Here is a 15,411-nt window from a genome sequence, read left to right as displayed (position 1 = left end):
AACCCTCAAAATCAAAATGGGGGTTGGTAGCCATCATTTTTTGTATGCTCCTCTTCCTCCCATTTTCAGCCTCTAATTCTTTTTGCCTAGCCTTTTCTTCTTTAAACTTCTCAAAGTTGGCTAACAAATCCTTCCTAATCTCCCCAATTTCTGGTGATCTATATGGAGTAATTTGGCCTCTAATCCCTGCCAAGTGTTGTTTCAGCGTATTAATGCCTGGAGGACCTTCCTTAATTTTTCTATGGCAAAATTTGCAATGCATTTGACTATCAACCATTTCAACATATGCCCAAGCAGCATCTTTCACTCTAGGTGCCATTTTTTCACTTGGAAATCAAAGGAAAAAAATTGAAAATGAAAACAAAAAAAATAGCATTGCTTCAATGCTCATTTCTTTCACAAAAAACACTCTTTTCAATTTCGATATTTGCACAAAAAAATAAATAAGCAAAAACATATTTTTACAAGTGAAAAAAAATACCTCTAGGCACAAATTGCCTCCTCAAGGTTGCTCCAACAAACCAACTCCTCAATGCTGCTCCAGTGGATTCCCAAGAAGCTCCTCACTCTTGCTACAATGCTTGCCCAAAACTCCTCTCTGCTGCTCCGAAAACAAACTTAACAACTCCTCACAAACTCTCACTCAAATGCAATGAGATGGCTGTGAGGAAATGAGAGGGGTTGGGTGGGTTTTATAGGGTTGAGGAGAGGGGATGGACCCCAAAGAACCCAAAGGTAGATTACATTGGGCTTTGGGGTCCCCAAAAAGAAAATTTCAAAAAATAAATTGCGCTGAAGTGACTTAACCGGCCGCTGTTACCGAGCCAACCGAGTCGTTAGCCAACTCAGACGGCTCGGTAACAACCTGGCCGGTTGGTCCGGTTGAAAGTCTGAGTTGACCCAGTGGGGCTATGACTTGGACCAACTCGGCCGAGTTCGTTTTGAAACGACTGTTTTTAAAAACAATGACCCCAACATGTGGCCCAGGGTTGCCCCTTCTCATCCCCTACATCATTCATCTATCTGTCACATGCCACCACCTTTTGGAGGATTACCTTGAACATATTATCCCCTTTAGAAGTAGAAACCACCTAATAGGATACTTGTTTAACGCCATTTGGAGTTTAGGAGACATTGGCACATCCCGAAGCCCATTATGGAAGGGTAGATCATTATGAAGGTTCCACTTGCGGTCCATGGTTGGTAAGCTCACTTACTCAATTTCTCTAATGACTTGTTGTATTGGAAGGCTAGGGGATGCATTGGATCTTATGCAAGATTGTAGATGGCCTCCATCTTGGGTTTGGTCTCCCTATACGGGGTCCTAATCCTCTAGAGGGCCACATTGGCACATATAGGTTGTGTGTCGAGAGCCATGGGCCTCCATAGCAGTAGACATTGTTTCATGGATCCCTGAGGATGGCCAGAGATGCTCGAGACACCCTTATTGGACGAGGAAGATGCACCTAGTTCACCTTTGCCCAGCTAGCCCCACAAATGTACCATGCACTTGGTAGCTGACCCAGGACTTGTAGGATGATGTGGCATCCCCTACACCATCATCAGAGCCCTTGCAGAAAATCTATAGGCATCTTCAATTCATTTGGAGACCCATGAGGTTATTATTGTGCCCCCACACCCATTGGGAGCACCATAGGTTTGTTGTTTGAAGAACAAGGGGCTAACCCCTTGTCCATCACTCTTGAGGGTCCTATTCTTCATTATGGCACCCATGGACGTCATCAGACCTCTTGGAGGGCCCCACAACATGCATTATTCACCATCCGACTTCTTAAGATGCTTATTCTTTCATTTGTGAGCTAGTTTGGTGGGCTTGCCACCAACAGTTAGATTATTAGCACATTATTTTATTTTTGGGGCTCATGTAGGCCAAGGTGATTAATTCGAACTCCTTATTAGTGTATAGATACAAGTGAGATGAGTTCATTTGCTCATCATCACTTTGGACTAAATTTCTCTTTCTTGAAAATTTTGCACTTTTTCTTGCAGGATGAATTGGAGCTTTATGGATTTGGTTTATCTTATCTTGGAGCTTCTCTATTGTCAAATTGTGGATGGTTGGATATGTTCTGTTACATGTAAGTACATGCTTTTAGTGTTATTCTTGTTTTACTTTGTCATATACATTGGATTGGGATTTTCGCTATTTTTAGGGCTAATTGTTGCATGCATTTATTGCTTAAATTGTGGAATTTTGTCTCTATATAGCATCTCTCAATGTATTGGCCATGTAACTTGAATGAAATCTCCTAGGGATAATTCTATCAACAAATCCATCTTGATAAGCCATCACCTTTTGCACATCGAAGTATAAAAGATGCAAGATTGCTTCTCTTTGCCATAGAAGGCTACTGAGGTAGTTTTGAGGCCTCCTTGACTAAGAACCAAGGTCTCCATTCATATTTATCATAGACTCCATTCTCCCAAGACTAAGGCACTGATCTACCAAGAGGTGGTCACCGAAATCATTTTTTTTTCACCTTTCCCAGGTCTAGCCATGTTAGGTCACTTAGGGCATCGTTTTCCCGACAAAATAGCCTTCAAAAAAGTTCGATCTCCTAGCCTCTACTGCGCTGGTGTTTCCTCAAGGCCTCCTCTAATTTTGAAGCGATTCTGACAGTGGAGTTGTGAGAAAAGCCAAGCCCTAGCTCCGAGATCAAACTTTGCCCTAGTATCCCCAAGGCTAGTGCCTCATAGGATCAATTTAACATGTTTAAGTGAATACTCTTTCTTTGATCCTTTCCCCCTCCTTGTCTGGGTTAAGAGCACCATTGTTTGCTAAACTCTTACCTCCTAAACTAGGCTGGGTCCACATGGTCCCATGTGGTCCCATTCCTTTGAAAAGACAATTCTTCAAGAACCATCCGAGATAACATACCAATTTCAATAAGGATTTTAGGGATTGGGAAACTCTTTCACAGGTCATATTCCCTAAACCTAACCCTCAAATCCTCCCATCCTTCTCCTAGAAGACATTGTACCTTGCTTAGAAAGCAAGCAAGCTCTATTCTTCAACCTCTATTGGAAAGGGATTATTTGGGTCACTCTATATCCACTTGTTGATTTGTCCTTCATTTGTGACTCCATATATACTGGGTCTCCTCCCATTGGTGAAAGTTTGTAAATAGTAGGGAGCCTTAACTGAGGTGACAGTCGGCTAAGTCTCCATTTGTTGCCCTTGGTCCCTTGCTAGTTTGAGTAGTAACAGGTTTCACACCCACTAGCTTCGGTGCAAAGCCCACACCTTGGGTTCCAGTTTTGATTTGCCAAGCCTTGTAATGCCAGGGTCCCAGGCTAATCTCAAAAAGGGGTTGCCATGCTCTTGCTACACCACTCTGGTTATAAGTAACTGCCCATCATGTCAATATTGAATTCTCCTCACCTAGAACTGTCAAAGAATGTAACTAGTGTCGGTCTTCGTAATTGTATTTGAGTCATGATGTAATGTATGTCAAAAGAAAGAAAAAGTAATTTTATTATTAAAGAAATTGACTTATTAAAGCATGGGTTTCATGCCGGTCAATGGTTTATAGGTCAAAGTCTCCATTGTAGGCTTCTAGGGTTTGTGTCAAGCATCCTTGTTCATGTCATAATGTAATAGACCCTTCCGGGGCATTGTCTATCAAGAAACAATTCTATTTTGATGTAATTTAGGTCTTCTAGTCCTCCTTCACCATGTCTGCCTCAAACTGGACAGGTTGACCTAATCGAGGGCCAAAATCTCCTATATAAAGGCAACAACTCATCCTCATTTGCAACACACACACAAGAAGTTCGATTTGCAATTTTTTGGACAAGAAAAGGTGCGAAGTTCGAGGATCAAGTAAAGGGCTAGTGAAAAAGGACTTTGTCAAGCACAAGAAGTCGAAATTTTCTCTCTCCTTATCTCACACGTGCGATGTTGCTAGATTGTTGCTCGACCAAAGTTCTGAAGTAGCTGGGGTCGAAGTTTTGGATTGTTGTTGGGGTTCGAAATTTTGTAGTTGCTGGGGGTCAAAGTTCTGGATTGTTGTTGTGTTGTTGCTGAACAAAAAGAGACTACCGAAGTTTGTTGAATCATCTTGGAAGGATGACTTGGTGGAGGAGGAAGGTCTTTTGGGTCTAAGGTCTCAGTTTATCTCAATTTGATTTAGTAGTGGAAGAGCTTGACTGGGTTTCCCCCTATAGAGGGGTTTTAGCCTGACTGCCAATCTACATCCGGTGTCGCCAATCTTTATATTTTTGCTTTGGTAATTGCTTGATGATACAAAGATAAAATTAAAGAAAATAATAAGAACACAAGTAATTATCAACATAAGGAAATCTTTCTGCCTTTCCGATTTTCTAACAGGAACCATATGCCAAAATATTTGTAAGGTCCAACTCCACAACCATAAAGCACATTTTGCTAAGGCATATTAGGGAGGTCAGAGTCTACTGACCTACAGCTAGGTTTGATCTTGAGCAACAATAGGGAGAATTTGTATTGCTACATGGTGAAGACTGTAATCCTCCACGTGTCAACTCCAAAGTCAACTAGATCACTCACTGTCATATCCCTGCTTATCAAGAAGCAAAATGATCTAGCAACCAACTGGATCCCTGGATCCCACAACCATATCGAAAGTTCACAACTTCCATTCTCTACCAATGACTGCATAGTACTAATAACTATTGGAGCCCATTGATGCATCTTCTCAAGTACTCGTATGCAGTCAACAGATGGACACAATGTGTCGATAATCAACCTAGTGCATGCGAAATTTCCCTGCTCCTGCCAAATCACACAATGAACTCTGCCATCTTGTCTCCTAATGATATACCCAAATACTGCCTGGAGCCTACATACCCTCTTGTAAAAGAGGTCTACCATTTGCTGTGCCTCGTACTCATGCAATGTCTCAGAATGTTCAGCTGATGGTGTGTCATGGCAACCCTTCATGATAATCTCCCTAAATGTGAACTCAAGGGCAGAACATATGCTACCTCTGCAGTAGATCACGCCATCCCTAAGCCTGTATCCATCATCTCATGTATTAACCATATGCCTCAACTGGAAAGTCTCTCTCTTGTCCATGATGTGCTCTTTCGTCCCCTCACTGATCCTGGGTAGGCCAAGCCCAATGGTATGCCTACCATCCCCTATCAAGAGGTCTTCTTGGAGGCAACACTCCAAAATCCCACTGTGCAACATCGTACACTACCACGTGCAACCACGTATCCTTGCACTCTTTTGCATAATGCTGTACTCTGCACCACTGGATACCACTACTTTCTGCCATATCACCTAGTATCGTCTGGTATCCCACATGTGTAAGTGTATCTGCCAATCCGCTAGTGAGCTCACTGTGAGTGAGTCACATATCCTAAAATGTCTTGGTAAATCTGAGCGGCATAGCTTTTCACATGCTGATGGGGATTTCACTATTGCACTGACCTTTGGTGGCTCCTGTGCCCAATACATCAATGGAAGAGTATCGTCTCCAAATAATGCCTTGCTTGGTGACATACCGATGCCATCCCATATGGGTAACTTCTGTCAGGGCATGCTGACAACCCTGCAATCCCTTGCATGAATGATATGCCGGGATATTCCCTGGAGTATGCTCATTTCCCTGTCAAACGAACTAGCCACTAGTGCCGATTGGAACTCCTCTAAAGAGTGTGTGCACTTGGTCATTGGGTCAACCATCCCACCAACGCCATAGTGATCCTGCACCTTAGGTATATGATGGAAAACCTCACCTGGTTCCCAATGCCATCCTGGGCTTCCAGTATCCACCCCACTCGAGTTAATTGAACCTGGATCCCAAATGGATGTATCCTCCTCTGAAATACACATATTTCCACATCCCATGGATGCATAATCAAAGTCCTCTGGGACATACCTTTCTGCAAGTGCCTGTTCCTCTGGGTGCCTCGTGCTCAAATATCATAGAAAGCTTCTCTATCAAATCATGAGTTCCCCTAATATCCTTTCGTGTGATGTTTTCTATAGTTAATCGAATGTCTGCCATGGAGAATGAAGAATGTCCACAATTCAATCTCATACGAAGCTGCTTAACCTGCAACTCTGATTCTTGAGGGGCCATCTAAGCGCTCTTCAAGGATTCGTGGGTAGTCTCAAGCTCATGTGTAAGCCTGTCAACTTCCTCCACTTCCCCTACTAGCACATCATGATGTATCTCAGTGAGCATGAGTAGGTGATCTCTGTCTGAAGGGTGTAGATATTTGGATTTCATCTCTACCAATGCATTTCTGAAATTCTGAGTCTGAAAATGTGCAAGGGAAGACTCTCCACCCAAACTATCATGTGCCACTGCCTCTCTCCAACAACAGTTTGCCACCAATGCTTGTGTATGGTCAAAATGCCTCATGGTTGCAATAATCATGTCTACCCCTACCTTCAATTGCCTTGCCAAATGATGGGACTCATGGGAACTGTCATCACACTTCCCAAAATCAGCTTCTTCCTTGTCATCATTCATGCATAAATCTCCTGAAATTAGATCAACATCTAGATCTTTATCATGATTAGGTGTTAACACACCCAAATCATCATAATCATCATTACTAATTGATTGGGAAACTTTATCATATGTATTCTCGTCTTGTTTATCATATTTACTGGTGTTATTAGCCTCATAGGATGGTTCTAATGGAGTACTAAAGGGCCAAGGCTGTTGTTTTGTCAACCTCCTTGCAGACATCCTCAACATGAACAGGTGCATGCACTTCTAAGAAGTCACCCACTTCTTCATATTTGAGCCCCTCTTTTTTCTTCCCAACTGATAAGAGTGGCTTCAACCATTCAGGATGCTCTAACAATGTTAAATTCTTTTGATATCCTTGCATGACCTGCAAAATTTCTTCCATGAGTTTTTGATTTGTATTCATCTTTCCTGAGTCATTTATTACCCTTTAGGATTCATCAAACTGCTGTTATAAACTGCCTGTCAAACCACACAGTTGTCCAAGATACCCCCTGGGAATACGTTAGAATTTCCCTCTTAATTTTCTGAGTTTGGTCTGGAATTTCAGCTTGTTATTTTGTCAAACAGTTTGTATGTACTTGGCCTTAGGTGTACATTCTTGAATTTAATTTCAAATATAAACATACAGTGACTAATACATGCCAAGAAGAAGCTTCAAAACAATGTTATGTGCTTTAGACTAAGCCCAGAAATATATATACTATCCATACAAGACTGCATGATGATAATTTCAAGCATAAACAATCATTTCATTTACTTGGCATAAGAGTACACAGTGAGCAAATAGAGAATATGAACCTGGTGTAAACTCAACGATACAACTTCAGCCTAACAGGTGCTTTGGATTCAGGTTCGAGTTGTATATTTCCTTGGGAATATCAGCCCCTGAATGGCTGTGAGTTCACCCCTTCCACAGAAAACTCAGCCCATGTAAAGCCTGTTCGTTAGCCTCTCAACCGGGTATTTGTACCCTTTTTATGATGCAGAAATAGACCACAAATATGCTCCACGACCCTGCAGGGAAAGCTACAGGAATGTCTGATATATATCAGCAAAAATACCAGCATTTGTTCAGCCCAGCTCTGATTATTATGGCCCAGTAAATTGTCTTATTTACACAGCAGTTCAGCCCAGCCACATGATCAGGCCAACCCGGCAACAAAGAATGGGATTCTGCCCATAATACGGAGTTAACTCAGCCAACAAAAATTAGAATAAACTCGACCCTGTGGAAAGATATGCCTCAGCCCTTCTTGATGACAAAATCGATCCCTTTTGACAGTGGGTAAACTCAGCCCGGAACCTAAGATATTAAACCAGCAACCCAATGGTGAACTCAACCGCAGTGATCAGTAGACTATGGTGATTTGATGCACCAAATAAACCCAGTACTTGGTCCTTTGCTGAAGTGAACTCAACCAACAAGAAGAAAAGGGATTCAAACTCCACACTAGCTCAGATTTCAACCTCCAACCACTGATATGTCTTGGCCCGCAAAGAGTATGTAATACACGATAGCAGAATGTAAAATCAACTGATAACACCATTAGAACTTACTCCTTTTTGCTAATGCCTTTATCTTCTCGAACAATGAAGCCCAATGACCAAACCTGAGTGATTTCGTCCCGACACTAACTAGGGCGTATGGTCTCCACACCAAAAGTAGCATCCAACAAGAGGGTTTCCAAAAACCCTAGATTTTTTCTTAAGAACTCTCCAATTGTTTTTTTCTCATGTGAGAAAATGCAAGAACGCGGTGAGACTCCTTTATAACTCACTTGACCCTTTTGCCACCTTTTTACCTTTTCCCTTCAATTAAATAATAAAAACATTGTTTTTAATATATAATAAAGTGACTTTTATTAATTAATTAAAGCCACTTTTAACCCTGGAAAATGCTTGCCTCCATGATCACCTTGGTCACCCAATGTCCCTTTTCATCATCTTTTCCTATAGATCTATTCAGCCCGATTCCAATGAACTATTACACTAAGGTGTTTCTCCAAGTGATCTGCTCGAAACAACACATTAAGTGTAGTTAATTAAAATATGTTTGTTAGTAACTCTGTTTTACGAAAATCGTTGGAATGCAGCGGAACCAAGATCGAACTGTGCAGAACTGATCCTGATGATAAAAAATGGCAAACGTTCCCAGTTGGCTCCCATAAGACTCCTCAAAACCCTCGGGGCCCAACAATAATATAATCCTACCCCTGTGACCTATCTGACATAAGCTTTGGAGATCCCTCTTAGTCTCACCACAAGGCAATCCAAAAATCGGGGACATTACAGCATCAACATCCCGCTACAGGTCTGTTCATAAACTTCAATCAACTTATCACACTTCAGGATGCCAAACTACCCTGTCACAAGTTTATGGAACACACTTGGTCCATCCTCCTTAGCAGGCTTTATTTTTACTTTAGGCCTTATCAAACTTTAAACCATAATCCAAATTCAAAAGTGTGATGATGTCAATACTTCTCAAGATGGCTTATATACTTTGAACTTTTGAAGTCTTCACTCTCGGACAAATAAGATTGTCAAATCTGTCATGTGCAACTTTTCTTGCTGTAGCAATATAGGTGGGATAATTCATCCATTCCAAAGACTTGACTGCAAGCCAATGATCTTCTAGTATTTGGCATCCTTGGATAAATAGTAGGGTCTTACAAATACTTGGTCATAAACTTTAGTTCTTCTTGGGTATATAAAACCCTAAGTCTATCAGTTTCTCCAAGCAGTCACACTTTAGCACAAGAGTTATTACATAATATGTGAGATAGCCTTTTCTCCATACCCCTCAATGCAAAATTGTTATGATCACGTCAGTGCAAGAACCAGATGAACATAAATGATTATAAACCAATAACTCAAGTCATCTTCACTAGTATCCCAAAAATTTATTTGTTTAGTGTAATTAGGATATGGCAGATACTGATGAAAGTTTTATTCTGAAGTACAACATCCCATATTCATCACACAAGATAACATAGCTTGTGAGCAATCTCATATTTTTACAATGTATGTTGTTGATAGGTGGTTGTCATTAATGTCAACCCAAACAGCACCAGGTGTTGCCCCACTTTTGTCGACCAAAATGACATGACAATTCATAATGTCTCGAGTCCAGGTCATTCTTGTTGGATTCTCCTCGTCGAGCTGTATCCGGTGGTATGTGGCACGCCACGTGGTTCTTCATGTTATGTGAGATATTCTCATTTGAAGATGAAGAAGTCAAATAATGCGGCCTATTCTGGTGTTTCAAGCTCTATGAAAACCCTAGACGGCATACAGTCCTGAGGCAATTGTGAAGTCAAAGTTGCACTATCAGTGCCAAACTCTGCGGCAGATTATATTTCCTGTCTTCTAAAGTAGCAAAGTGAACCTTGCAAACAAATACCACACAGTGACTTAGCTTGTGGTCCTATTACATTTGGTTGATTGAAGGTATCTGCGGCATCGTCCTACTAGAAAGCATCCAAAGCATCAGTTGAGACCAAACTCATGACTGCCTCAAGAAACCGATGTGACTGAGGGCCTTAAGCCGACATTACAAGCAACCAAGTTCTGGAAGAATTGCAGTTGTGTCCTGTACTGAGCTTTGTAGCATCAACTAAACCTTCTTGCAAATATGAAACAACCCTATTCCGAAAGATTAGGTTAAAGCCCTACTAGTTGCCGAACTTTCCCATGGGCATTATATGTGTGTATGTATACAACAACGTACATTCATTGAAACCCCAAATCTATTATCTACCAAGAGGGATCATACAAATCTCTTAGTGCTTAAAAAAATATGAAAATCTGCCGTTAGATGGATCCATATAAATCTCTTAGTGCTTGAAAAAATATGAAAATCTGCCGTTAGATGGATCCATATATATTTTTACATTATTATTATTATTATTGTTGTTGTTGTAGTAGTAATAAATGAGGAAAAAATTATTTCCTCGTGTGAAGTTAATGTTGTAATTTGGGAGCAGATTCAATTCGCATTTGTTTGACAAAGTTGAATGAATTTTAAGAGACGTTATAATTTGCATAATTTTGAATTTTATCTTGAAATTCAGTGATTCTTGTTATTTAGGCACACTCAGACAACACCCATACACATGGGTGGCTGCTCATATCTAGGTACAACTATAGAACTTAGCAGCCAAAGCCAAATGCTTGGATAGACACTTCTCAAAATTTTGTCTGCAATTGATGGATAACCATGTCTTGGAGATTCTTGGGCCAGGGCTGAAAAAAAGTATAGATAAGATAGATAATTATATTTATGTCCAACTAATGACCACAAAGTAGGTCAAAGGGACTTTTGAGTACATTGATGTATATACAAAGCGGGAGACTCAAACGGTCTCCTATAAAAGATACAATGCACGAAGTAAATCAAAGATACAATGCATGAAGAAAATCAACGTTTGGCTCTAGCAGAGAAGATCCAGGACCTAATAGGTCTGAGGATCAGACCCATCTCTCCTAACATCTGAGGCTGAATGAATAACGCTGAAGAAACTCATTATTGTCTGTTGGCCCAATGAAGAGCCGATGGCAAGTGTAGACTGCCCACTAAATCGTGTCCTGGGGGGGTTCACACGTTGCTAAATGTTGGAGGACCTAGTCTGTCTCCCAGGAACGGATTTGAGACGGAACTGCTGATGAGATCTCGTGTAGCAAGGTGAGGTCCCACGGATCCTCACTAATCTGGAGTCTGGATATGTACTAGTATCAATCGATCTCTTGGTGCCCCTGCTTGAAGGTAGTACCCTAAAAAATGTCGTGATCCTCTGTGTGGGGTCTGGTCTGATGGGAGGCTGAAGAATATGCGCTCGGAACCTAAGAGCCTCCTGCATATATAGGGCCAAACATCTCTGATTGGGGTACCTGAAAAAGTCGGCGAGGGTCCGAGAATCTCTGAACAAGCAATGAAACCTTCCTCTGATCTCATAGTAGATAGGGCATCCAAGGATGAAGTGCACCTTGGTCTCCACTTCCTATAAATGACATACCTGGCAGAGTTTGTCTAATCTATCCACCTGGTGGTCTGTCTCTACCCGAAGTCTATGAGAACCTACTCTGAACTGGCCTAGAGGAATGCGAAGAGCATGCATCCAGTGGTGAAATGTATACTGGGGTCGAACAATGAGCCTGTCTCTCAACTCCAAGAAGTGCTCAGCATAGAAGGCCATCTTTGGGCGCAACCTGGAGGATTGACCCAGGTGACCTGGATGAACTGCCTGTAGATGTCCTCCCTGATGATCTTGTTTAGCACCTGTTTAGTAGGTAAAAGGTGACCGAGAGCATCTAAGGAATATCGGAAAGGAGGGAGATGATCCAACTAAATTCCCATTGACTCTAAGAGGTTTGAAACTCCTGTAAACCAACATTTGGCTCGGCCTAAGGGAGTAGAACGGGCAATATTCTCAGAAGAGCAATATGCCAGGTAAGGGTAACGGTCCCTACTCTTTATCGAGTCTGCCAAGCCTTGGACACGATGCAAGAATGAAACCAATCTGAAGACCGTCTCAAGCCAAAAGGGCTGAGCTCCAAACCCTGCCAGGATGATGTGCTGCAGCACTGTCAGTTTGCACCTAATGATGTGGTGGAGAAGAAGAATCTGGACTCTCTCAGCTGAAGTCCAGTGTAACTCAAGTAAAGGCAGTCCTCAAATCTCTGAGCCATATAGAACAGTGGGACGAATCAAGGTGTCCATGAGGCTCATCTTGGACGAGATGTCCTGGAAGTGATGTTGAAAGCACTGTCTCTCGAGAAGGGCTAAGGATCCATATCCTTTGTTGATCCGAGGCTGAAGCACTGGTCGCAAACTGAAGCGGGGACCTGAAAATTGCACCCCCAAGTAAGTATACGTGCTGGTGATCTCAATCTCCTCCCCTCTGAATAGAAAGTGAAGGTCTGAGGTTTTCTTCACCCCATTGAAGATCATAACCTTGGTTTTACCCAGGTTGATCGTCAATTGTCGATGGTCACAGAACAGAGCTAAGGCATCCAGCTGCCTCTGTAATCCTTCTGGGGATGAGGAGAGGAGGACCACATCGTCAGCAAAGAGTAGAATAGATATCAGAACTTGGTGAAGAAGGCAACCATCAGTGTCCTGGATATGCTCGTGTAGAAATGCTTCCAACTCATCAATATAGATCCCAAACAAGGTAGGGGACAGTGGACAACCCTGTTTAACCCCAATAGTGCTTCGAATGAAATCAGACATCCCATGGGCTGCATGAAGACGACCAAGAACGGACTCATATAGGTGCATAATAGCGGTCAATAGGGTTGCAGAAATGCCAATATCTCTGAGTCTTTGGAGCAAGGCCTCCCTCGGAACAGAGTCAAAAGCTTTCCAAAAATCTACGAAACAACAGTAGACTTTCGAAGAGCGGTGTCGTGCCTCCTCAATCACAGCGCGAAGGGTGAAAATGTGGTCAATGGTTTGATGATCCGGTCGAAAACCTGCCTGTCCCCTAGCTCTGAGTTGTCTCTGCTCAAGGTCACTGGAGAGCTTCCTATGTAGAACAGTAGCATACAACTTCGAGAACGTGTGACCCACCATGATCGTTCTGTAGTTATTGGGATTTGAGCTGGAACCTGATTTGTGGATCGGATGGATGATGTGGTGTGCCCATGTCGGTGGAAAACCTTCACGAACTACATGGTTGAAGAGATCAGCCAAGTAGCTAACCAAAGCACGGAAACCGTGCTTAAAGAACTCTGCTTGGTAGCCTTCCTCATCAGCTGCTTTGCTGCTGTTCATCACCCAAATGGCCTCTCTAATATCTCTGTCTGAGAATAGATAACAGGAAGAGGGTGGGGAGGTAACATGAATTTGGGCCTGCCCGGGAATATCATAAAGGTTGGAAGTGTGAGTGAACAGGGACTTTATCTGTGGCATTGGGTTTTGGTCTACTGGATCTGGGATCTAAAAGCAGCGCAAAATGTCTGAAGACAATCCATTGTGTTGTTCATAGGTTTCCTGTTCCTCCAATGTGGTGGAATTTGAACATATCTAAAATACTCATAATTTGCTCCGTTCTTTATTCAGGAAGGGTATATCCCTGATTAGTCCCTGGTTATTCACTGTTAAGCACCGGTCTTTATGTTACAACACCAATTAGCCTGTGTGTGTATTCTGGAGAGGTTAACAATTTTAGCCTTTCGAAATTTTGTTGAGACATAATCTAGAATGGTTTCCTATAGGTTGCTTTGCGTCTCATTTTTCATCTGATATATACGTTTCCTTGTATTCAAAAATTCAAGATGGCCACGATTTTCCGTTCTTGATAATCTGTCAAAAGATTCTCTCGAGTAATGTTTTTCATCTGTAGCTGTTTTCTATCGGGTATTCTATCTTAACCTGACATACAAGTTTGCAGATATTTTCAAGTGCACTGCATAGGACAGCTACAAATTGTGTTTGCTTAAATTTTGATGTCTATACTGTTTTCTGCTAATATTCAATGAACATTATATAATCTGTTTGGGTTTTCTGTTGGATGTGAAGCTAGTGATTGTTTCTGTCTTATAAGATACGATTCTTAACGTCCTTGTTGCTGTTACAGCGGTCAAAGCTGCCGTCAGGTGATTCATCAGCGTTAGAGAAGGTCTACTTTGTGTGTAAAGGTGAAAGAGCATATGAGAAAGCAAAAAGAAGGAAAGATGCCTTTCTGGAATTCAGGAAAAATCTAACCTGTCTCCACAGAAGATTGGAGCATGAAGAAATGGATGTCGTGGATTGAGGGAACTGAAATTAGTGGTTATACGAGAGGCATGTTGCGGGTTATATACATGCAAGAAATATTTTTGTGGATACAGCCGTGTGTAACTGCTTAGTGCCATTTCATCATATTTGTGAGCGCATAAATAATTCTTGCTTAAACAGTTGAAATCAAAAAGGGACCAAGGCCACATAGGGAGATTTTTTTTGGCTTGTTTGCCTTTGTATTGTATCAGTGGGCCATCTATTCCGTGTTCCAAAGGAACATTTTGTATTTAGATTGCACGGGGAAGCAAGGGTATCACTTTTTGATGCAATCTATATTACAGAGATGTAGACAACTGATGTATATTAGTGGTGGACATCCAGCGAGCAATATTATGATCAGTTCTCCGACAGTGCTGCTCTCCTCTTTATGGGAATTGTGCTCTACTGCTTTTGTTTGGAAGGGGACACCGAGATCACTTTCCCTCCAGTTCTGTTCTTCTCTTCTCATATTAGTGGTGTGGATATGCAGCGAGCAATATTGAGATAAGTTCTTCCACAATGCTGCTCTCCTTTTTATGGAAATTGTGCACCACTGTTTTCGTTTGGAAGGGGTTACTGATTACTTTTCCTCTAGTGCTATTCATTTATTCTCACAGGATGTTCGCCTCACTTGCAATTACCCAATTTTTCTGGTAAAATTTTGGAATAACAACGGTCTTGTTGAAGGAATTCCTTGAAAATAATTTAGAATACTCCAAACAGAGGTAGGAGTCGATCAAATGTGGCTATGAATAGTGGAATATAAACCATTACAACAGTAATAAAATAAAGATAGCTACCAAAGATTGATACTTGTAATTTTATACTTAATTAAATGCATGCTTCAATTAGTGTTGCTATAAATACTGGCAGGGATTCACTGTAACAGCCCCATGGTGTACAGGGGGAGGGGGCCAGACAAGTGGTCAGGTAGTAGCTCAAAACCTAGCTTACTAGGAGGATATATCAAACCAATAAAAGTAAGGTATAAGGATTATCTTATAAACGCTGTAGCTTAAGGGATAGATATGATAAGTCTGTATTTGTTTGCATGGGACTGGGGTGATGTAAATCTTACATATTTAAATTTGACAGGAGTGGTTTACTGGTTTCACCAATTTGTAGTACTTTTAATACCAATTTGCTATAAGATTG

General features: G+C 41.6%; 1 protein-coding gene across 13 annotated transcripts in view; it reads left to right on the top strand.

Annotated features, from left to right (window-relative positions):
• The window catches only part of LOC149140439 (uncharacterized), a 123,473-nt gene extending 108,398 nt beyond the window's left edge, over positions 1–15,075 (top strand). For 7 of the 13 annotated variants that reach the window (XM_089447087.1, XM_089447084.1, XM_089447085.1 and 4 more), the window contains one exon: positions 14,075–15,075. In XM_089447087.1, coding sequence (XP_089303213.1) covers positions 14,075–14,251 — 177 coding nt within the window. In that variant the 3' untranslated portion in view covers positions 14,252–15,075. Of the gene's footprint in view, positions 1–2,010; positions 2,100–14,074 lie in introns of those variants that run through there. The other 6 variants (XR_016264149.1, XR_016264147.1, XR_016264151.1 and 3 more) reach the window with 4 other exon arrangements.
• The last annotated feature ends 336 nt before the right edge of the window (positions 15,076–15,411 follow it).

This window comes from Pinus tabuliformis, chromosome X, assembly GCF_031772625.1.
Source record: "Pinus tabuliformis cultivar Carrire ecotype Pingquan chromosome X, CPIR1, whole genome shotgun sequence".
Lineage (NCBI taxonomy): Eukaryota > Viridiplantae > Streptophyta > Pinopsida > Pinales > Pinaceae > Pinus > Pinus tabuliformis.
The sequence above is the reverse complement of the archived record's forward strand: the minus strand, read 5'-3'. Positions and strand labels throughout refer to the sequence as shown.